The 22,090-nt window shown below is 49.9% G+C and overlaps 1 protein-coding gene across 2 annotated transcripts; it reads left to right on the top strand.

The window, feature by feature from the left end:
- Nucleotides 1–140: 140 nt before the first annotated feature.
- On the top strand, nucleotides 141–21,982 carry NUMBL (NUMB like endocytic adaptor protein). 2 transcript variants are annotated; one of them, XM_033128703.1, is made up of 10 exons: nucleotides 141–393; nucleotides 3,820–3,904; nucleotides 5,806–5,945; nucleotides 6,800–6,874; nucleotides 6,963–7,037; nucleotides 8,019–8,159; nucleotides 12,830–13,019; nucleotides 15,977–16,279; nucleotides 18,798–18,923; nucleotides 19,723–21,982. In XM_033128703.1, exons 1-10 carry the CDS (start codon nucleotides 370–372, stop codon nucleotides 20,349–20,351), a joined length of 1,788 nt encoding a protein of 595 aa, XP_032984594.1. In that variant the 5' UTR covers nucleotides 141–369; the 3' UTR covers nucleotides 20,352–21,982. The 2 variants fall into 2 exon arrangements, with proteins under 2 accessions (XP_032984594.1, XP_032984593.1); XM_033128702.1 differs by having other exon boundaries at nucleotides 143–393; nucleotides 15,974–16,279; nucleotides 19,723–21,980.
- Nucleotides 21,983–22,090: the final 108 nt, after the last annotated feature.

Here is a 22,090-nt window from a genome sequence, read left to right as displayed (position 1 = left end):
CCAATGGGCGGGGCGGGGCGGAGGCCGCAGCGGAGAAGGCGGGGTTATATTTCGCATATGGGCGTGGCCTGAGGGCCAAGGGGCGGGGCTCGAGCCGACTAGTCTCTCGGCTGGGGCGGGGTCTTTGCACATCCAGCAGGCGGTAGGCCAGTGGGCGGGGCCGAGACGGGAGGGGCGCTCCCCCGCCCCCGGAACGGAATCGTCGGGGAGCGGAGCAGGCTAGCGCGCGTGCATCCCGCACCATCCCTCGGCCCCCGGCCCTGGCCCCCGTCAGACAGAGCTGCCGCCGCCGCCGCCGCCTCAGAGCAGCAGCATTCGGGAATCCGGACCCAGCCGGGGCGGCGGGAGGCGGGGGCGCCGGGGCCCTGGATGTCCCGCAGCGCGGCGGCCAGCGTGAGAAGGGCGGGAGAGGGGGGCTCGGGTGGGGGGCGGCGCCGCTGCTGATGTGGCGAAGGGTGGGAGGCGACCGCTGCCCTCGGATGGAGAGAAGGTGCCAAGGCTGGAGAGGGTGGTCCTGGGTGGGGGTCCACGAACAGACCCCCACCAAGGCAAAGCTTGGGAGACGGGTTTAATGTACAGGCCCTCCCTTGCTAAGGCCCTAGAGATAGGGATCGCGGACACAGATTTCCCCCTCAGAAAAATCAAGGACAGTGGGGCAGATTCTCGGTATAACTCCCTAGGCAACGTTTTGAGGATGGGTCTGGAGCACAGTCCCCAGATGAAGCCAAGGCCTCCAGGAGGCGATTCCAGACCAAACGCCATCCTGACCCCTCCCTGTCTGAGGGGGTCTCTGAGTACAACAACCCTCTAGGCAAGGTCTTGAGGATGGAGTCTCTGAACACAGCTTCCCCACCAGGCCAAGGCCTGGGGGGCTTCTAGGCAGCCTGTCCCCAGGCCTCAGAGGCATCCTGGGCATAGCATGCCCCCCCAGTCCTTGGGCTGTTCCTGGGACAAGGACCCTATGCCTGGGACTCCATCCTCCACCCCACCCAGCCTGAATAAAATAAGGCAAATTTCAGGCACCCTCTTCCACTGCCAAGGGTTGGTCAAGGGTCCCAGGGCACAGGTCCCGTGGGCCATCCCCTTTGTCCCTGGGGCTGTTCACCTATCTGAGAGCGTCCCCACCCACAGATAATGCTCTGCCTCCCCCTTTTGGTTCTGGCCCCCAAGGCTCCAGGATGCAAGCTGGGGTGGGGGGCTCCCCAGGGACCCGGTACAGCCGGTCTGCAGCCTCTGAGGTGACGGTGGCTTTGTGTGTGGTACCTGGGGGGGAGGGGGAAACAAGCGATGGGGAAGTGGCTAAGAGTGTAACCCTGTATTTGTGTGCCAAGCTGGTGACTATGAGGAATCCTGTGTGTGTATGTGTTTCGTGTTTGTGGTTGCATCTGGTAGTGTCTATGTGTCTGTGTGTGACCCCAGCATTTGTGTGACTGTATGTGTGTATGACAGCTGCTCACTGTGCAGAACCCTGTACTTTTCAGTCTGTTTGAGTGTGTGCATGGTTGTGACTGTGTGGTTGTGTCTTTGATTCCATCTTTTGTGACCCTGTGTTTGTGTGCCTTGGTAACTATAACTGGGTATGTGACAGTATATGTGTTAAGTCTGCAGTTGGGCATGTGTGTGGCTGACTGAAGATGTGAGTGGAGTTGTAACTGTAAGTGGAGTTGTGTATGACCCTGTACATGTGCAACTCTCCCAATGACTGTGAACGTTTTGTGGTTGTCTATGACTAATTTTAATGTGTGTCACACATGGGTCTGTGTCCCTGCAACTCTGGGTGTGAGACTGCCATTGTATATGAAGTCAGTCACATTGTGCTTATGTGACTGGGGTTGTGTGATGGCACTGTGACTTGTGTGTTTGTATGACAGTGGTTGTATGTTCAAAGCCATGTCTGTGTGTGTGACCAGGGTTGTATAAATGACTGCATCTACCTCTGTGTTGATACTGAGTGATTTTATGCATGAATAGTCGTGAATGTGTGATTTGGGTTATGTACTGGACTTGGGCTCTAAAAGCCTGGCTTAATGGGTCATTTCATTGTGTTTGACTCAGGATATAGGTGTGTCTCTGTATGGTGGCTCCAGGTAACTGTAACTGTGTGTGTTTGTGGGAGTGTGTGTATATGACTGTGGCTTCTATATTTGTGTGTGACCTGCATGTCTGACTCTGGGTGACTATCTGTACTTATGTCTGTGTCATGGTCTGTGAGAGTGTGTATCAATAGTTGTGTAGCTGTTTGGTATGTGAGTCTGCATGCATGCCGGACTGCTTGTGTTTGAGTGTGTGATTTGGTGACAAGGTTACTGTCCCCTGACTGTATACATGGCTCCATCAGGAACTGTGTGAACGCAGCTCTAAAATGCTATGTCTGGGTCACTGCATTTCTGAGCATACACCTGACTGTGTGCTTGTAATATGTGAAATGGAAATTGTGTACTGATGTCTGTGTGTGAGATACGTCTCTCCACATGGGGCTGTGATTGTCTATGGCCACTAACTTGTCTGTGTGACTTGTATGTTTGCATGAAGAGAGACTATGTGTTTCTCTGTGGTGCTATGACATGGTACAGCTGAGTATGGGATGCTGGGTGACAGTATTATGACTGATAGATGGCCGGGTAATGTGGACACTGATGCTGTGTGACTTTGCATTCATGACCACTTCTGAAATGTGTATGGCCGTGAATCTGAACCACCGGCTATCTTGCTGTGTCTAAGTGTGGCCATCCTTGGGGATAGTTGTCTCTGGGTGGTTGTATGCATGTCTTGGGTGTGCGTGCCTGTTTCTCTACAATGCATGGGCCATAGACATCAGTGTCTCTGTGTGTGATTGGGGGTGGAGGACTGTCCATATAAGTTAGCTAATACTGTGACCAAATATGTGCCCCTACGACTGAGTATGTGACTCTGTGACAGTGTGTGACCAAAAAGGTGTGTTGGTGTGACTGATACAAGCGGCTAAGTGTCCATGTGCAGCTTTGTGCCTTCAGATGATTAAATACATGTGGCTGTGACTGGGTGTGTCTGTGTGTGACCAGATGTGTGTATTTCTGCATGCATTCATGACCAGATGTCAACACACAGCAGTGGAGCTAGGTGTGACAATTGTATGTGGCTGTGATTATATCAGTGTGACTGGGTGTGATTCTATGTGGGTGGGTCTGTGACGTGAGTATCTTGGGTGGCTGCCTGAGGAAATATAACTGTCATTGGGTGTGGCTGTACGTGTGCCACTCTAGTGGATATGCCTGGGCCCAGCTCTTTGTATGTGGCTGAGAAAATAGAAGTGACCAAACATCAGCAGCTGATGTGACTGGTTGTGGCAGTGCCTACGAAGGCTGGGACTCTATATGCATGTGGACAAATGTCTGTAGTGGAGACTATGTATATCTGTGATTATGGCTATGTGACCAGATGTTTGTAGTGGCTGTAACTGTTTAGGTGTGACAGAGCCATGCCTGGGTGCTAGGGACGACTGCAGATGTGAGTTGCATGCATACATGTGACTATGTTTGTGTGTATCCCTGGATGTGTTTCTAAAGGACAAGGCCACTCCTTCCTCACACCATCACTGTGGATACTGAGGGCCTCCTGGGGCCAGGATATCCCCCAACAAATTCCCCCAAATACCCCTACTCATTTCTGGGCCCTTGCAACCAGGTGGCTCATCTCCCTTCTTGGCAGTTGCTATGACAACCAGGCTCTCACCCAAGCCTGAGATGGGGGGGGTTGGCTGTTATCCAAAGATGGGGTGAAGTAGGGGACTGAGCCCTATCCCAAGCCAACCTCTCACCTTTTCCTCTCTCTCTCGGGCAGGGCAGACCCAGGAGGCCTGAGCAGCATCTGCCTCCAGCCCCCTGTGGGGCCCTGGGGCCCCCTGAAACCTCCAGGACGGAGCCAGGTGAGTGACTAGCTGATGACAGGGCAAGGGCTGAATGGGTGGGTGGGCCTGCCTAGCATGACCAGAGGAACTGTCCCTGCAATCACACAGTCCTAATTACACTCATGAGTGGACACCCTCAAACCTCTTCCCTGTACACTCACTGACTATCCAAGCCTGCCTTGTGCACAGACACACACAGCTAGACTATGTCACACACACCCTGGGACATTCAGACACACACCAACCTCCCCACACCCTCAGGTGCAAGGTCACACAAACATACACAATCCCAGACAACACCCAGACTCACACAGGCAACTACAGATACTAACCAGATACCGACTCTTAGATACACACTCTCAATGGATAAACCCTTGCACACAGACAGTCTCCCAGACAACACACACAGACCCACACTTTTACAGACAACAGCCACACTTTCACAAGCAGACACAGCCTCACAGATAGCATCTGTGGACCCCTGCTCTCCCAAAGAGTTATACTTCTGCACACAGTGTCACAAATAATAACCAGCACTCTCATAGACAACAGCCATGTTCTCGTAGTCACAGTCTCACAAATAACACTCATGAACACACTCTCAAAGACAACAACTTCACGTTCTCACATACTCTCACAGATGCACAGGTACGTACTGACTCACCCTCAGAACAACGCTCATGGACCCAACTCTATGACAACAGCCACCTGCTCTGACACAGACACACCCTCACAAACAGTAGCTGCACTCTTGGACATAGATACGGTCTCTTGGGTAACTCGCAGACACACACTGTCATAGGTAACAGTCATCAAAGACAATAAGCCGCACACAGACACACAGCTTCGTAGACAACAGCTTCCTGCCAGAGACACATCCTCACAGGCAGCATTTCCTGACACACACCCACAACCATTCTCATACATAGATACCTTTCAGCAACAACCTTTAGGGACCTACACTCACAGACAACAACCACACTCTTGGACACAGACTCCCACTCTCATAAACAACCATTCTCAGACCTTCGTCCTTCCACACAGCGTTCAGAAGTAGGCACACCTGCCAACAACAGTTGCATGCTCAGCTCTAGACACCGTCACAGATAGCACTTAGGAACACACCAGCTGCACACTTGCTTGCACACACAGAGTCCCCATCTGCTGTTGGTGCTCTGTCCTCGGTGTCCCCGCACCCTTCTCCTGGGACTGTCCCTTTGGCGATCAGTCAGTGAAGAGCATTTTGGTCAGTGAAGACTGCCTTTGTGGCCACCCACCCCTACCTCTGACGGTCACAGATGCATACCACCCCAGGGGCCCCTGTCTTAGACTAGACACGGTTGTCAGGGCAGTATCCTAGAGGCACAGAGACAAGCCCCCGTCCTCCACACCCTCTGGCTGGGCTCTGGACCTCAATCTCTGGGCCTTCTGAGTCTCCCCACATCGGACCCATGCAATTCCCAACTCCTGTGCCCTCTGACCACCTCACCCCATGACCTCCTACCCCTAAAACACCTGTTCTCGTGACCCTCGACTCCTATGCTCTCTAATCCCATGCCCTCCAATGCCTTGATTTTCCATTACTTTGCATCCTCATGCTTCTAGATTGTAACTCCCCCAGTCTCCAGACCCCTAAAAGCTGTGGCCCCTATCCCAGACCTCCCTGCCCCTTCGCCCCATGTCTTCTGAATCCCCACACTGATTCTTAACAGTTCCCTGCCTCATGTTACCCTCTTTCCCCATGTCCCCCGACTGCTGATGATCAAAGTTCCCTAAATGTCATGTCCTCTTACCCAGTGACCCTGTAACCCGATTCCCTTGTTATCTGACCCTATGCTCCCTGAGCACCGTGTCCGTCCCGCTTGAGACCCATGCTTCTGATCCCTGCCCTTGACCCACTCCCTGTCCTGTGTCACCAGACGGGGCGGGCACCATGAACAAGTTACGGCAGAGCCTGCGGCGGCGGAAGCCAGCCTACGTGCCAGAGGCGTCACGCCCGCACCAGTGGCAGGCAGACGAGGACGCAGTGCGCAAGGGCACGTGCAGCTTCCCCGTCAGGGTGAGTGGGCGGGGCACTGTGCGCATGCGCGTCCAGGGCGCTGGGCGACTGGGACGAAGTCTTGTTCTGGGTGGCAGAGACATCATTATCTTCAAAGAACTGTGGAGCCTGTCCTTCAGAATTGAGATTAAAAACCAACAGACATTCTCTTGTACCAGGAAAATGTTACCTGAGGGATGTCCTGCCTGAGTCACCCCGTTTTGTGGGAGCTCACAATTTACAGAGGGCACTGGAAGGTCACAAAAATTCTGTTGCATTTGCAAAGCCCTCTATGACCCTTTACAACTGCACACTACACTTTGGTAAAGGAAACAGCAGGGTGCAGGTTCAAGTCTTAACTTGGTTCCCTCACCCAGAAGCAGGCTTTAAGTGTGAGGGGTCCACTGGGAGGTGCAGGAAATGCTGGTGGGAGTGAGGAAAGGAAGGCAGCCATTCAAGGGTGTGTTACTAAACTGCAGACGTGGGCAACTGAGCTTCATGCCACGGGGGACTCTGGGAAATAGAGCCACCCGCCCATGAAGGCTGGGGCAAGAGTACCGCAACTCCCATGGTTCGTTGTGTGGGGCCAGTCCTCAGGCACAGAGATGCAGATGCTGGCACTCCAAAGGACAACAGTGACGGGTGAAGGCCCAGGGACAGAGGCAGGATGGTAATCACTACTACACGCCGTGCTTCTGTTTTCTCATCTGAATGGGCATGGGCGACCCACCTTGTAGCGTTGAGGTACAGAGTAGATGAGTTGATAAGTATGATATGTGCAGGACACTGTGTGATACGGTGCAGCTGCTCAGGGAACACTAGGATTTATTGATTACTGTGCTTATGTCATGTCCTCCCATTCTCTCCCTCCCAAGTACCTGGGCCACGTGGAGGTGGAGGAGTCCCGTGGAATGCACGTGTGTGAAGATGCTGTGAAGAAGTTGAAGGCGGTGAGTGAGTGGCTGGCACAGGGAAGGGCCAAGGTCCGACTGGAAGAGGCAGCCCTGACCATGCCTTCTGTTCTCCCCTCCACCCCAGATGGGCCGGAAGTCCGTGAAGTCTGTCCTGTGGGTGTCAGCTGATGGGCTCCGAGTCGTGGATGACAAGACCAAGGTAGGAGCATGTGAGAGTGGAGTCGGCACCAGTGGGCCACTATCCTCTCTGCTGGAATGGGGCCAAGGATGCTTCCCCACCCACCTCTAGGATTTCCCTTCCTCAGAGACCTTCTAGACTATGCCATGTACTCTTGGAACATCTTGGCACACTCCACAGTCATAATTCAGGACTGAGTCCTGTGGTTATTTGTGAGCTGGCATAGATAGTGGGTAAGAGCATAGACTGTGGAGCAGCCACCTTAGCTCGGATCCCAGTTCACCCACTTACCAGCTGGGTGACCCTGGGTATAAGATATAACCCTTCCGTGCTTCAATTGTATCATCTGTAAAATGAGACAACACCTACCATTACCTGAGAAAGTACATGCAAATAGTTTAAAACGATGCCTGGTACAGTGTAAGTGTTCAGATCAATGAATGTTAGTTGTTACATGTTTATTGTCAGTCTACCCAGCCAGACAGGAGCACCGTGGCACCAGGATCTGGGCATCTGTTTGCTCACTATTAAATTCCCTGACTCTAGCCCAGAGACTGCCAGAGGAGGCAGCCAGCATATGATGAGAGTCAGCTTAATGCCCGAACAGGATTGACACCTTTGCTCAGGCAGTTCCCTCAGCCTAAAATACTGTTCCCTGCCTTTTGCCTCTAGGAAGCTTTGCCTGACTCCTCCGGAAGTTGGGTCAAGCACCTCCTCTTGGCTCCTGCAGGCCCATGTGCCTCCCCTATCCTGGCCCTGACCCCTCTGCCTGTGCCCCCTTCATTACAGCCTGGCTGTGACTCTGGGCCCTCTCCTGGTAATGAGTCTGATTCCTGCGCTAAACTGAGACCCGCCCCATGCCAGCAGGCTACACAGCTGTTTCAGTGACTGCTGGGTGCCTACCCTAGTCAGGATGGAATATAAAGCAGACACTAAAAGACTTTTGAATGAATACATGAAAGACAGTTCACATTCCTCTCCTGGCTTCCCGGCCCCTCCCAGGACCTGCTGGTAGACCAGACCATCGAAAAGGTCTCTTTTTGTGCTCCTGACCGCAACCTGGACAAGGCTTTCTCTTACATCTGCCGTGATGGGACCACCCGCCGCTGGATCTGCCACTGTTTCCTGGCACTCAAGGACTCTGTGAGTATCGCCAAAGCCCAAAGCCAGCTGACTCTTCTCTCCCATTCCCTGGTATTCCAGTCCCATCCCGGGCCGGCTGAGTGGAGTCAAGCAAGCCACTCACCTGTCCTCTCCAGGCCTGGTGTCCTCATGTGGAAAAGGGGCTGTACTCGCACCTCCTAACAGGATTATTGTGGACTTGACTGGGTTAATACAGAGGACTTAGAACAATGCCTGGCACATAGGAAGTGTTCAGGAAAACATTTGTTGTCATCTTCTTCCTCGTTATCAATAGTTCTTCATGTTTCTCTAACTTTTCTCATTGAGGATCCATGTCCAGCTCCATGAATTTTTGTTTATGGATAAACACCACCCAGGTCAAGTTATAGAGAGTTTCCTGTCCCCAGCAGGCTCTCTCAGGCCCTTCTCAAACTATACCCCTCACTCTTTCTTTAGCCTCAATTCATTTTGCTGTGTTTTTTTATATTGGGAGTGTGGGGATTGTCAAGGTCCCCTCTGAGAATTGGATAAAAGCAACAAGTGTACTGTCTTCTCAGAAGCATTCTAACTTAGGATTCTGAGGCTTGTTACAGATACCAGTGATTTCAGTGAGATAGAAGTTTGAGTTTCATGTGAAAGACATCCAAAGGCAGGCAGTGCAGCAGTGGTGTGGTTCCTCTCCACTCATCAGGGACCACAGCTCCTTTTATCTTGTTGGTGTGCTGAGGTATGGCTTCCACTCCCTGATCCAAGATGGATGCACATGCTCCAGCCTTCACATCTTCATCCCAACCACAGAAAGGAGGAAGGCATAAAGAGGGGTACCCCCTTTCCTTTTTCAGAGCTGTGTATCATTTCTAATTACGTACATTCCATTGATCAGAACCTAGTCACGTGGACAGGGTTCAGGTAGGGACCTGCAAAAGATGGTTATCCAGTTGTCCCAGCACCATCTATTAGAGAGACTCTTCTTTCTCCAGTTGAATAGTCTTGGAATCCATATTAAAAATCAATTGACCATAGATGTGTGTGTATATATCTAGGATCTCAATTTTATTTCATTGGTCTGCATGTCCTTATGCCAATATCACACTGTTTTGATTACTAAAGCTTGGAAATAAGTTTTTAAATTGAAAAGTGTTAGTTCTTCTATTTTGTTCTTTCTCAAAATTGTTGTGGATATTCTGGGTCCATATGAATTTTAGGATCAGCTTTTCCATTTCTCTAAGAGTTCATTGGGATTTTTATAGGGGTTGCATTAAATCTGTAGATCATTTTTGGAAATATTGCCTTCTTGACAAGCAATATTAAGTCAATATTAAAAAGATTAAGTTTTCCAACCCAAGTATTTCCATTTATTTAGGTCTTCTTTAATTTCTTTCAGCAATGTTTTGTCGTTTTCAGTGTATGTGTCTTTCATTTCCTTGGTTATATTTATTCCTAACCGTTTTGTTCTTTAAGATGCTATTGTAAATGGAATTGTCTTAATTTTGTTTTTGGATTGTTAACTGCTAGTGTATATAGATGTACCTGATTTTTGTTGATCTTGTATCCTGCAACTTTGCTGAATTCATTTGTTAACACTAATAGTTTGTGGATCCTTTAGGACTTTCTACATGTAAGATTATGTCATCAGCAAATATTGAGATATTTTTACTTCTCCCTTTCCAATTTGATGCCTTTCATTTCTTTTTCTTATCTAATTATTCTGGCTAGAACTTCCAGTGTAGTGTTGAATAGGAGTAAGGAAAATGGGCATCTTTGTCTTGTTCCAGATCTTAGGGGAAAGCTTTTATTCTTTCACCATTTAGTATGATGTTGGCTGTGACTTTTTCATAAATGTCCTGTATCAGGTTGAGGAAGTTCCCATCTATTCCAAGTTTGTTGAGTGTTTTTTTTTAATCATGAGAAGGTGTTGAATTTTGTCAAATGCTTTTTCTGCATCAATCAAGATGATCATGTGTTTTTTCTTTCTTCATTCTAATTATGTGTATTACATTGATTGATTTTCATGTTGAACCAACTTTACATTCCTGGGATCAATCTCACTTGATGATGGTGCATAATCGTTTTAATATGCTGCTGGGTTCAGTTTATTAGTATTTTTTTTTTTTTAAAGATTTTATTGGGGAAGGGGAACAGGACTTTATTGGGGAGTTGTTGTCCTTTCAATCTTAGTTGTGGAGGGTGCCATTCAGCTTCAAGTTGTTGTCCTTTCAGTCTTAGTTGTGGAGGGCGCAGCTCAGCTCCAAGTCCCATTGCTAGTTGCAGGGGGTGCAGCCCACCCTCACTTGCAGGAGTTGAACCGACAACCTTGTGTTGAGAGGATGCGCTCCAACCAACCGAGCCATCCGGGAACTCAGTGGCAGCTCAGCTCAAGGTGCCGTGTTCAATCTTAGTTACAGGGGGCGCTGCCCACCATCCCTTGCGGGACTCGAGGAATTGAACCGGCACCCTTGTGGTTGAGAGCCCACTGGCCCATGTGGGAATCGAACCGGCAGCCTTTGGAGTTAGGAGCATGGAGCTCTAACCGCCTGAGCCACCGGGCTGGCCCAGTTTATTAGTATTTTGTTGAGGATTTTTGTCCCCAAGTTTAACTCTAAGACATGGCTGAGCATCTTGGTTAGGAAACAAGTCTGACAGATCTCATGAGAATCCCAACTCTGCCACTCGTGATGGGTGTGTTGACTGAGCCTGTTTCTTTATCTATAAAATGGGTTCATCAGAGTGTCCACCTCCTGGCATTGTTGTGAGAAGTCCGTAAAAGGATGCAAGTCAGGGGTCAGCTCAGGGCCAGATTTACGGACAGATTTTTGTTGGCACATGCGTGGTTTTCCTGTACCTGGCTCTGTGTTGCATGCCTTGCGTGCATTAGTTCACCTAATTCTTGCAAAAACCCTGTGAAGTAGGTGCTGTTAGGGCCCTCATTTTATAGATGAAGAGGCTTATGCACTGAGAGGTGAAGTGATTTTCTTTCTTTCTTTTTTTTTTTTTTGAATTTTTTTATTAGGGAATATTGTGGAACAGTGTGTTTCTCCAAGGCCCATCAGCTCCAAGTTATTGTCCGTCAATCTAGTTGTGGAGGGCGCAGCTCAGCTCCAAGTCCAGTCGCCGTTTACAATCTTAGTTGCAGGGGGCGCAGCCCACCATCCCATGCGGGAATTGAACCGGCAACCTTGTTGTTGAGAGCTCGCACTCTAACCAACTGAGCCATCCGGCCGCCCCTCCGGAAGCTCAGCGGCAACTCATTGTCTTCAATCTAGTTGTGGAGGGCGCAGCACATTGGCCCTTTGTGGGAATCAAACCGACAACCATGTTGTTCAGAGCTCGCGCTCTAACCATCTGAGCCATCCGGCAGCCCCTGAAGTGATTTTCTTGAGAACACACAGCTGGGAAGTGGGAGGCCAGCATCGATTCCAGGCTGTCTGGCCTTGGAGCCTCTCAAGTAGACACTCAGGAAAATGTTTTTGTTTTTACTCCCAAAGTTTTTTGTTTTTTTTTTTACTCCCAAAGCTATTGTTTTTACTCCCAAAGTTTTATGAAAAGATATTTTCAAGCTTGAGCAAAGTGGAAAGACTTATGCAGTAACCAGTCACCTGTACACACACCACTCAGATCCTGCTATTCACATTTGCCTATACTCCCTTTATCATTTATCTGACCATCTCATTTTTGATGCATTTCAGAGTTGCAGATACCAGAATACTTCCCCCAGACACTTCAGCGTGCATACCATTAAGTAGAATTCATATTTTTTCCAGCTCTGTTTCTTTTGGAAAAAAACACATGTTGTCCACAAACCTTAGTTATACTTTTGTTGAGTTTGACAACTGCTTACACCTATATAAGCCAAACCCCTGTCAAGCTCTAGAACATGGCCACCACCCTGGTCCGTCCCCTCCTGCCCCTTCCCAGTCAGGCCCCACCCTCACCCCTAAGAAATAGCCACTGTTCTGCCTTTTTCCATCATAGATTAGTTTTGCCTAATCTAGACCTTCATATAAATGGAGGCATACAGCATTGCACTCTATTTTTTTTTCTTTTTCTTTTTATTCCCTTCCTGCCACCCACCCCCCTTTGGCAACCATCAGCTTATTCTCTATATCTGTAGGCCTGTTTCTGTTTTGTTTGTTTATTTTGGTTTTTTGGATTCCACATATAAGGGAAATCATACGGTGTTTTTTTTTCTCTGTTGGACTTTTTTCTCTTACCATAAATCCCTCTAGGTCCATCTCTGTTGTCCCAAATGGAATATATATGGAACATTACTTAGCCATAAAAAGAATGAAATCTTGTCATTTGGGCAAGGTGTATATTTCTTCACACACACACACACACACACACACACCATATCTTATCTTCTTTATCCATTCATCTATTAGTGGATACCTAGGTTGCTTCCTTATTTTGGCTAATACTAGTCAAGTTGCAATGAGCATGTGTCTTTTCGAATTAGTGGTTTTGTTTTCTTCTGATCAATACCCATGAGTAGAATTGCTGAGTCGTATGGCAGCTCTAGTTTTAATTTTTTGAGGAAACTCCATAATATTACACTCTTGTTTCTGGGGCCCAGAGAGATGAAGCTCTCCGGGATCACCCAGCACCTAGCTGTTGGAACCCAGCACTCCTGGCGGCCAATCTCACAATACAGTGTCTCTAACCCCCACCCCACCCCCAACTTCTTCCCACAGGGTGAGAGGCTGAGCCACGCTGTGGGCTGTGCTTTTGCAGCCTGCCTGGAGCGGAAGCAGCGGCGGGAGAAGGAATGCGGGGTCACAGCTGCCTTCGATGCCAGCCGCACAAGCTTCGCCCGCGAGGGCTCCTTCCGCCTGTCTGGGGGTGGGCGGCCTGTTGAGCGAGAGGCCCCGGATAAAAAGAAAGGTGGGTATTGCCCAGAGGCAGGGTTGGGCATAGAGGGGGCCCTGGTGGGACCAAGGGTCCAGTCTGCAGGGATCGCTGCGAGGTGCAGGGACTCTACAGTTTACAAAACAGAGCACCAACCATAAGTTTGGTTACAGTTTATAAAGCTCACTTCAGTTTAAGGAGTTCTGTGGGTAGTATTCTATAGGCCACAAATTCTGGCAAAGCTCACAAAGTGCTTTATTACCTGCCAACTCAGGGAGGTTCCCAGGCTTTTCAAACTGTGTATCAAGACCTGTTCACGGTTGTGAAGTCAGTTTGCTAGACTGTGTCTGGCATTTGAAAAAATGAAATAGAAAAGAATAGGAAATATCAGAGTAATGGAGTGTAGTAAGGGTAATATAGTTTGATACTTCTATGTCAGTGTCTATATTTGCATGCATGTGTACATTTTGTATGTGTGTATGTGGATCAGGTGACCATGTAAAAGGTATTTCTTTCTCGGGGTTGTCATCAAGAAAGTTTGAAAAATGCCTAATAAACTCTAATAACATTCTAGGTAAATGGCCAATACTTTGTAAGTTCTCAAACAGTGCTTTTAAAAATATAAGTGTATTATGTGCCAAGTCACGATGTAATTTAATTTTTTCCCTTGTGGATTCTAGTTTTTAAATATTTGGGAAACACTGCTTAGAATTGACAAAGAATTTACCATTGGGAACTGTTCTAGATTACAGGAAACTAAAGAGACTTAACAAATATTAATAAATGCAATGTGTGGTTCTGACTTGGATCCTGGATTGTATACATATATAAAAGAACATCTATGAAGGACATGATTGGGACATTGGGGGAAATGGGAATAGGGACTGTAGATTGGCTAATGGGGTCATATCCATATTCAGTTTCCCCAGTGAGAAATTGTACTGGGCTCCTGTAGGAGACGGTCATTGTTCTTAGGAGGTGCCTGCTGGAGGTTTTGGGATTGAGTTGTCTGTGCCTTTCTCTTAAATGGTTTAGAGCAAAAAACTCTGGAAGGAGGGAAGGAGCAAATCTGGTGACATGTTAACCCTGGGGACCATAGGTTAAGAGAACCTGCATGCTCAATGTTCCACGAGTACGTCTTTTCTGTATGTTTAAAATATTTCTAACTAAAAAGTTAAGAAACCAGAAGTTTTTATTACTTCCTAGGATATTAGAGTTTGTGAAATACGTTTTTATCTGTAAATTACATAACCATTTACAAACCTCTTTACAAATTTACACAGCTCTCTTCACAGCTTACAAAGTATTTTACTGTTTCCCTCATCTATTAGCACCTGCAAAGAATTTTATCATGGGCAAAACAGATTACAAAGTGAAGTTAACAGAGGGTCTGGTAGAGTATATGAGGTTTTACTGTTTACAGAGAACACACTGAGTATACAGCCCTTCACAGTCTATAAATATTTCTTTACCGTTTATATAGGAGATTAGAATTTACAAAGACTATTGTCATATGCTTTACAGTTTGCAAAGGGTTTTGCTATTTCCAAAGGATATTATAGTTTCCAGGTACTTTGCACTGTAGAAAGCACTTTACAGCTTGCACAGCAAAATGAGAGTTTACGAAGTGCATTACGATTTGCCGAACATATCACAGTATTTTGCCGATGGTGCACTTATTCCCAGTCTCAAGGCACTGCACTTGTACAAAGAGCTCTTCCCAATTTAGCAGTGGAGGAGTGTGCTGTCCACAGAGTTGTTTACTAAGCTTTTGTCGGATTCCAAAGCATGGAACATTCACTGCCTCAACTGACCCTCAAAGGAGGCCCCAGAGGCAGCCAGAGGGATGTTTATTCCAGGTTTACAGTTGGGAAACTGGAGCCCAGAGAGGGGAGGGGATTTCCTGAAGTCACACAGTAAGGTGGGGGCAGAGGTGGTTTCCTGGTTCCAGCCTGTCCCAGGCTGTTTCCACTGTCCTGGGCCAGGCCTGGGTGAGAGCCTCACCGCCTCCATCTGGAAGATGGGAGAAGAAATGCTGGGTGATCTTCCTGACCTCTCTGGGCCTGAGTTTAATCTCACCAGCATTCAGGCTGCAGCTTGAGTGAGGGCCTTGATTGGAGGATGGATGTGTTTGTCTATTGGCAGGAGTGAGAGGATCCTACCATTGAAGAGCATGCCTTGTGCTGAGTGGGGAGGGCAGGTGTCCCCCAGAGGACAATGGACAGTCCCAGAGTGAAGGGAGCCCAGACTGAGAGTCTGGAAAGATCTGGAAAGCTCCCCAGAGGAAGTAGTGTGCCAAGCTAGGTCTAGAAGGATGGGTAGCAATTGGATGAAGGAAGGAAGTACTTGAGATCTGAAGAATGGGTTGTGAGGAGGTAGAGAGGTAGAGAGAAGAGCAGACAGAATGACAGAGGAAGAGAGCATGACGTGGAGAGACCAGACCAGAGGGAGAGAGGTTAGGGCAATTGTTTAGACTGCTGACTCCGGAGTCAGCCTGCCTCTTTCTAGCACTGTGGCTTGGGCAAGTCACTTACCATTGCTGGGCCTCAGTTTCTCCATCTGTAAAATGGAGATACTGGTAGTCTTGACAGTAGGGTGGTTGTGAGGATTGAATGAGTTAATAATTTCAAAGCACTTGGAACACGGCCTGATACGTTGGTCATGCACCAAATAAGTGTCCATTAAATTAATTAGAAAATGAGACAGAAGGTCTCACAGGAAAAACAGCGGGAGCAGCAGAGGAAGACAGATTGGGGGCAGAAAGCTAGAGACACAGAAGGTCAGGTTGGGGGACAATTCCCCAAGAGCCTCCTGGGGAAAGTGGTCCTGGGTGGGGATGAGGGACATTTTGGGGCCCTGACCAGCCTGTCTGAGGACAGGATACATTGTGTAAGGAAGACAGCCTTGGGGAGTAGCCAAGGGGACCGGGTGGGAGAGGCCTCAAATGCCAACATAAGGTATCTAACCACCTGTCTCTCTCATGTCTCCAGCAGAGGCAGCAGCTGCGCCCAGTGCAGCTCCCGGCCCCGCCCAGCCTGGGCACGTGTCCCCAACACCGGCCACCACATCCCCTGGTGAGAAGGGTGAGGCAGGCACCCCGGTGGCTGCAGGCACCACTGCGGCTGCCATCCCCCGGCGCCATGCCCCACTGGAGCAGCTGGTTCGCCAAGGCTCCTTCCGTGGGTTCCCGGCACTCAGCCAGAAGAACTCGCCTTTCAAACGGCAGCTGAGCCTACGGCTGAACGAGCTGCCATCCACGCTGCAGCGCCGCACTGACTTCCAGGTGAAGGGCACAGGTAAGCCTTGGGCTCAGTGGGCAGGAACATCAGGATCAATAACCCTCTCTGTGTACACAAGATAGAGAAGCGGTGGTAGGCACCATGATTGATTAGCACTGTCTGCCAAGGGCAAAGTCAAGAGAGGTAGAACACATCATGATCAATTCGCAATGTCTGCCACAGGCGCGAGAGATCGATTAGCAATGTCTGCTCTGGACAAGGGAGAGAAGAAAGATGGCACCCATCATGATCAATCAGCAAAGTCTGCCATGGACAAGGGGAGGAGGGCAGCTGCACAGATGCTGTGATTTTGCTCAGGAGGAGACTGAGGCACCAAGGCTTAGGCTCCCTTCAAGCATTTGGCCAGTGGAGTGGTGCAATCTGGCCAGGTGAAGAATACAGGTCGTCCTCAGGCTGAGAGGAAAGGAGGATTGTGATGGATTAGCAATGTCTGCCATGGGTGGTGACAGGTGAGAGGCAGTGTGAATGTCCTGTTTGGCTTGGATGGAAGACCTCTCTTCCAGCATTTGGCCAGTAGAGCCATGAGGTCCGGCCAGGTGAGGGGTGAGGTGAGCAAAGAGTTTAGTGGTAGTGAAGCATTGTGTTTGGTTACTAATGTCTGCTATGTGCCAAGGGCAAGACAGAGGTGGCGTATGTCGTGACCTAGAGTAAATATTGCCATGGGCAAGGGAGAGGAGAGATGGCATGGTACCACGTTCTGCCTGAGAGAGACAGGCAGGAGGACTACCTCTCCTCCCAGCTGTCAGTGAAGTCATGTGGTCTGGCCCGCTCTCATGCCTCCATTCGCCAAATCTGAGACACCTACCCATCCTGGCCTCTGGGTCTGGTGTGGGAAGTGTTGCTTTGTATCCAGGAGGCTGGGCTTCTCCAGAAGATGACTGCTGAGCAGATGCCAGTGCTTGATGAGAGTCACTCACTCCATGTTCCGCAGCATCTCTTGGCCGTCACACATCCTCAGACTCGCTGTCCTCTTGCAGCCTGACACGAAGCACCCCCCCAAGGCTGTCATACATGCTCCCGGAGAGGTGGCAGGCTCCCCAGGCTTTGTTTGGAAGCCTCCTACTCCTGTAGCCAGTTGCACGCTTGCTTGAATGTCACTTGTCACACAAAATTTCACTGCCTCACACAGATGTCACAGTCTGCTGCAGTGTCACACACACTCCGTACGTTGTCACACACTTAGTCATGTGCATTCTAGAATCACACACACTTGGAAGTTGCACAGTCAGAAGTTACATACACTTAGAAAGCACGTATCCAGATGTAGAAATCACACACCCAGATTTACACACACAAACCACACACTCAGATTCACACAAACTTGGAAGTCACACATGCATACTCATGCATGCTTGCAAGCACACTCATACGTCACACAGGTGGATTGGCTCACACTTGGGAATCACAATTAGGATACCACACACCTGGATTTCAGTTACACTCAGATGCCAGACCCTCAGCAGCTGCACACCCATTTGGATTAACACACACAGTCATCACGGAATTGACATGGAAACCACTTACACTCCCACCTGCTCACGGGAGCGTCATGCCCACTCCTTGGTGACAGCCACTTGCTGAGGTATCACAGCACTTGTCACACCACACACACAGCGGTCCTCTGTTGTTTATTCAGTTGGTACCTTTGCTCATCCCAAGGGCTCATGAGGCCACCACACCTGGTCAGTGTCTTCTATCTTCCTGGCACAGGTGCATCTCGGCGTTCGTGATGTATGTTATAGGCCAGTCTGGGTCAGGTGGACAGGGCCCCACTTCACCCAAAGTGGGACAAATGATCCCCAGCCAGTGTGGCCAACGTCCATTCTGACTGGTCAGTGCTCTTGCCATACATGTGGTTGAACATATTTTTAAATTAATAGATGTTAAACCTTTCAAATATTTCTTCTGGCTTATGGCTACACACAGGTTCTCCTTCACTTGGGGTCTCTGAGGCTGAGACCAAAGAGTCTGACAATTCCATCATTGCATCAAGAGTTGGTTAAGGGAACTTACATACGAGGCACATCTTGAGGCAGCAGCAAGACGAGGTGGATGTCCTTGTGCCATGTGGCAGGCGCCAGACGGTTGTGTAGGACAGGGCTGGAGGAGGGAGTACCGGAGTGTGACCCCCCAGATAAGGGGGACATGCCTTACACGCTTGCCCAGGACAGGGCAAAGGCCTGTTCCAGGAACCGGCACTCCTGAGGTATGGGGGGTCGACCAGACAGTCTCTGAGGGGACTTACGGGAAGCAGTCTCTGTTCTGCCCGTGTTCTAGCTTATGGGTCTGGCAGCAGTCATGTCACAGAATACTCCTTCCGCTACACCAGCGTCACACCCAACTTGTACCGCTCAGATGTCACACACATACATGCACAGAGTTATCATTTTTGTGGTCATGGCCATTAGTGCACAGTGGACCCACCGACCCACACACCCTGTGTGAGGGCCCCCTGAGGGCATAAGGGTCAAGAACAGGGTCTGTTCACTGATCTCCATCCTTCCTGACTTCCCAGTGCCTGAAATGGAACCCCCTGGTGCCAGTGACAGTGACGGCATCAACGCTCTGTGCACACAGATCAGCTCGTCTTTTGCCAGTGCTGGAGCACCAGCGCCAGGGCCACCGCCGTCGGTGCCCACAGGTAAGCGCAACCCTTCTCCTGGGCGGACACCTGCATGTCCCTGCTCCACGCACGGCTACCTCAGGGACTCCAGGAACCTTGGAATCCCACAGGCTTAGAACATGGGTCATCTCAGAGCCATGGGATCACCTTAGACCCATGGGATCAATTTTAAACTTCCTGTCTTAGAAAAATAAAATTTAGAAACCTACAGCCTTAGAATCACAGGATAATAGAACCTAACAGATTTGGAACCGGGAAACCTTGGACTCTCGTGGCTTTAGAAGAGGGCTTCCTGAGAAACCGTGCCATGGAGTCACCTTAGGGCTGTGGGCTTATCCTAGCGCCCATGGGAGCACCTTAGGATGGCAAACATGTAAACTTAAAACTCAGTAATCTTAGAAAACACAAATTTCGAACTGTTGAACCTCATTCATTATGTTAGCATAGTACAGGCTGAGAAAGATCCATGGAGCCTTAGAATCTTAGCCTCCTAAAACAATTCATTCTCAAAATATCAGAACCAGGGGTGATATTAAAAACACTTAATAACAGGGAAGCCAGCCTGGGTGATTGTCAGTCCTGCCTATACTTTCCCGTCGTGGGGCCTTAGACTCTCAGAACTGTATTTGAACTGTATTTTCTTAGCACTGAGAAAGCATCATGTGGTCCAGGATGGTTAAGCCACTTGCCGAGCATCAGCACAGCTAGTGAGGAGTGGAGCTGGAGTCAAGGCAGGCAGCCTGGCTCGAGTCTGATCCCAGCCTAGGGTTCTTTCCAACCCAGCCCATGCCCTCACCTGCCCCTCTCCTCTCTCCAGGGACTTCTGCCTGGGGTGAGCCCTCCATGGCCCCTGCAGCTGCCTTCCAGCCTGGGCACAAGCGCACCCCTTCGGAGGCCGAGAGGTGGCTAGAGGAGGTATCCCAGGTGGCCAAAGCACAGCAGCAGCAGCAGCAAGCGGCCTCAGTACCCACTGTGCCCTCGGTGCCCCCCGCCCTGCAGCCCTTCCCCACCTCCGTGGGGCCCTTTGATGCTGCACCTGCCCAGGTGGCTGTGTTCCTGCCACCTCCACACATGCAGCCCCCCTTTGTGCCCGCCTACCCGGGCTTGGGCTACCCGCCCATGCCCCGTGTGCCCGTGGTGGGCATCACACCCTCACAGATGGTGGCCAACGCCTTCTGCTCAGCTGCCCAGCTCCAGACACAGCCCGCCACCCTGCTCGGGAAAGCTGGGGCCTTCCCACCTCCTGCTGTGCCCAGTGCCCCTGGGAGCCAGGCCCGCCCACGTCCTAATGGGGCACCCTGGCCCCCAGAGCCAGCACCTGCCCCGGCCCCTGAGTTGGACCCCTTTGAGGCCCAGTGGGCAGCATTAGAAGGCAAACCCACTGTAGAGAAGCCTTCCAACCCCTTCTCGGGTGACTTGCAGAAGACCTTCGAGATTGAACTGTAGCCCAAGCCTCCCTGCCCACCCTGTTATTTCCAGGTGCCCCACGTCGGGGAGTGGAGGCCCAATCTTTCCCCTCATCCTGCTCCCTGGGGCTGTGCCCCTCAACACCCCCTCTAACCCCTTCTCTCGACTACCCCCACAAGCACTACAGAACCGACATGGTGACAGGTTGCAACAGGATGGAATTCAGGGACCGACCCAACCTGACTAAGGGACCCATTTCACTGCCAGACTTCGGCTGGCAATGGCCACAGAACCACTTTGCCCCCACCCCAGACACGGGGATGGCCACAGTACCACTGAGTGCCCTCGGTTCAAGTTACATTTCCCAGTTTCTGTTGTTGACCTTCCACTTTCCAGTGTTGGGTGGGATGGGGGAGGAATGCCCACTTGGGGGATCTCCTGGGCCCCACACAGGTGCCCACCCCAAGGCTGGTTTTCCCTCCCCCATACACAGCACAAGCAAAGGGCTTCCCTCTGCCCACCCGCTGCGTTCACTGCCAATGCTGTGCTCACCCTTATTACCCCTCCCCCCACTTGGGGGCCCACATCTTCCTCTGGCCAAGGTCTCATGGGGGCAGGGGCCAAGTTGGGGGCTCAGGAGTGGGGTAGAGGGAAGGGGAAGGAGTTGATCAGTTACCTCACTTCGGTGCCCGTTGGGGAGGGGTCCAGAGGAAAGCGGAGGGGTGCCTGGCGGGTACTTTTCTATCTTTTATTTCCAGATTTTTTTGTATCTAAACTTGCAGATTTGTATTATACAAGGACAGCCAATAAAGGAAGAATATAATGGTGCCCCTCGGGAAAGCGGGGTGTGTTTCCGGGGGTATCCTTTCCTCCTGAGTCATCCCCTAAAACAGGAGGGTCTCCCTGTGTAATGACCTCTGAGTCAGAACATAGCAGGTGACAGCTGACCCAACACTGGAGAGGTGAGTAGCAAAGGGTTCCCTAAATTAATCACCCCATTTCTGATTCTTACAGATTTTGAACCAAAGAATTTAAAAAATTCTAATCTGCTGCTAATAAGTTCAGTATTAAAATTTCAAATAATGAGGTTTGGAATAGTATATCTTTGAGTTGGCAAATTCTTGTGTCGTCAGTTGTGTTTTCTGTAACTTAGGCCAAAGTGTCATCTGATGTGGCAGCATGTTGTTTTTAAGTCTTTTATTTCTTGGGTCCCTTGATATCATCTACTAGATATATATTTTTAAGTATATAAATAATATGTTTAATTCTTTATAGCTCTTTAAAATGAGGTGATTGATTTGGTGAAACCCAATATTATATCCCCATTTGATAGATGGGGAAGTTGGGTCACTTGCCCCAGGTCACATAGCTGATTAGTGGGGGTGCTGGGATTCACACCAACCGCAAGGTCAGTCAGTAAACCACCGGGCTGTGAGAGAACAAACCTAGTTAGTGTCCCCGTCAAGAATTCACAGCCCATCACTCAGCTGTAGATCCTGGACTAGGGGACATGTGACAGGGCACCAAGGGGCTCCCCGGGGAGGGAGCAAAAGACTGCTGGAAATGAGCCACACGTTCTCATCTCCAAGCCTTTGTAGATGCCATTCCCTCTGCCTAGAACACCCTTTCCTGATGCATCTTAATTATCTCCTCTTCTTAGAAGTGGACCCTCTTTCAAGCCCTGCGCCCCCATGCAAACCTTTTGGTTTAGATAGACCTTTGACCCTTCAGGCTGAGCCGGGCACACCCCTTCCCCACCCGGACCCTGTGCTTCCCCC

The sequence above is a fragment of the Rhinolophus ferrumequinum genome, chromosome 15, assembly GCF_004115265.2.
Source record: "Rhinolophus ferrumequinum isolate MPI-CBG mRhiFer1 chromosome 15, mRhiFer1_v1.p, whole genome shotgun sequence".
Classification (NCBI taxonomy): domain Eukaryota; kingdom Metazoa; phylum Chordata; class Mammalia; order Chiroptera; family Rhinolophidae; genus Rhinolophus; species Rhinolophus ferrumequinum.
The sequence above is the reverse complement of the archived record's forward strand: the minus strand, read 5'-3'. Positions and strand labels throughout refer to the sequence as shown.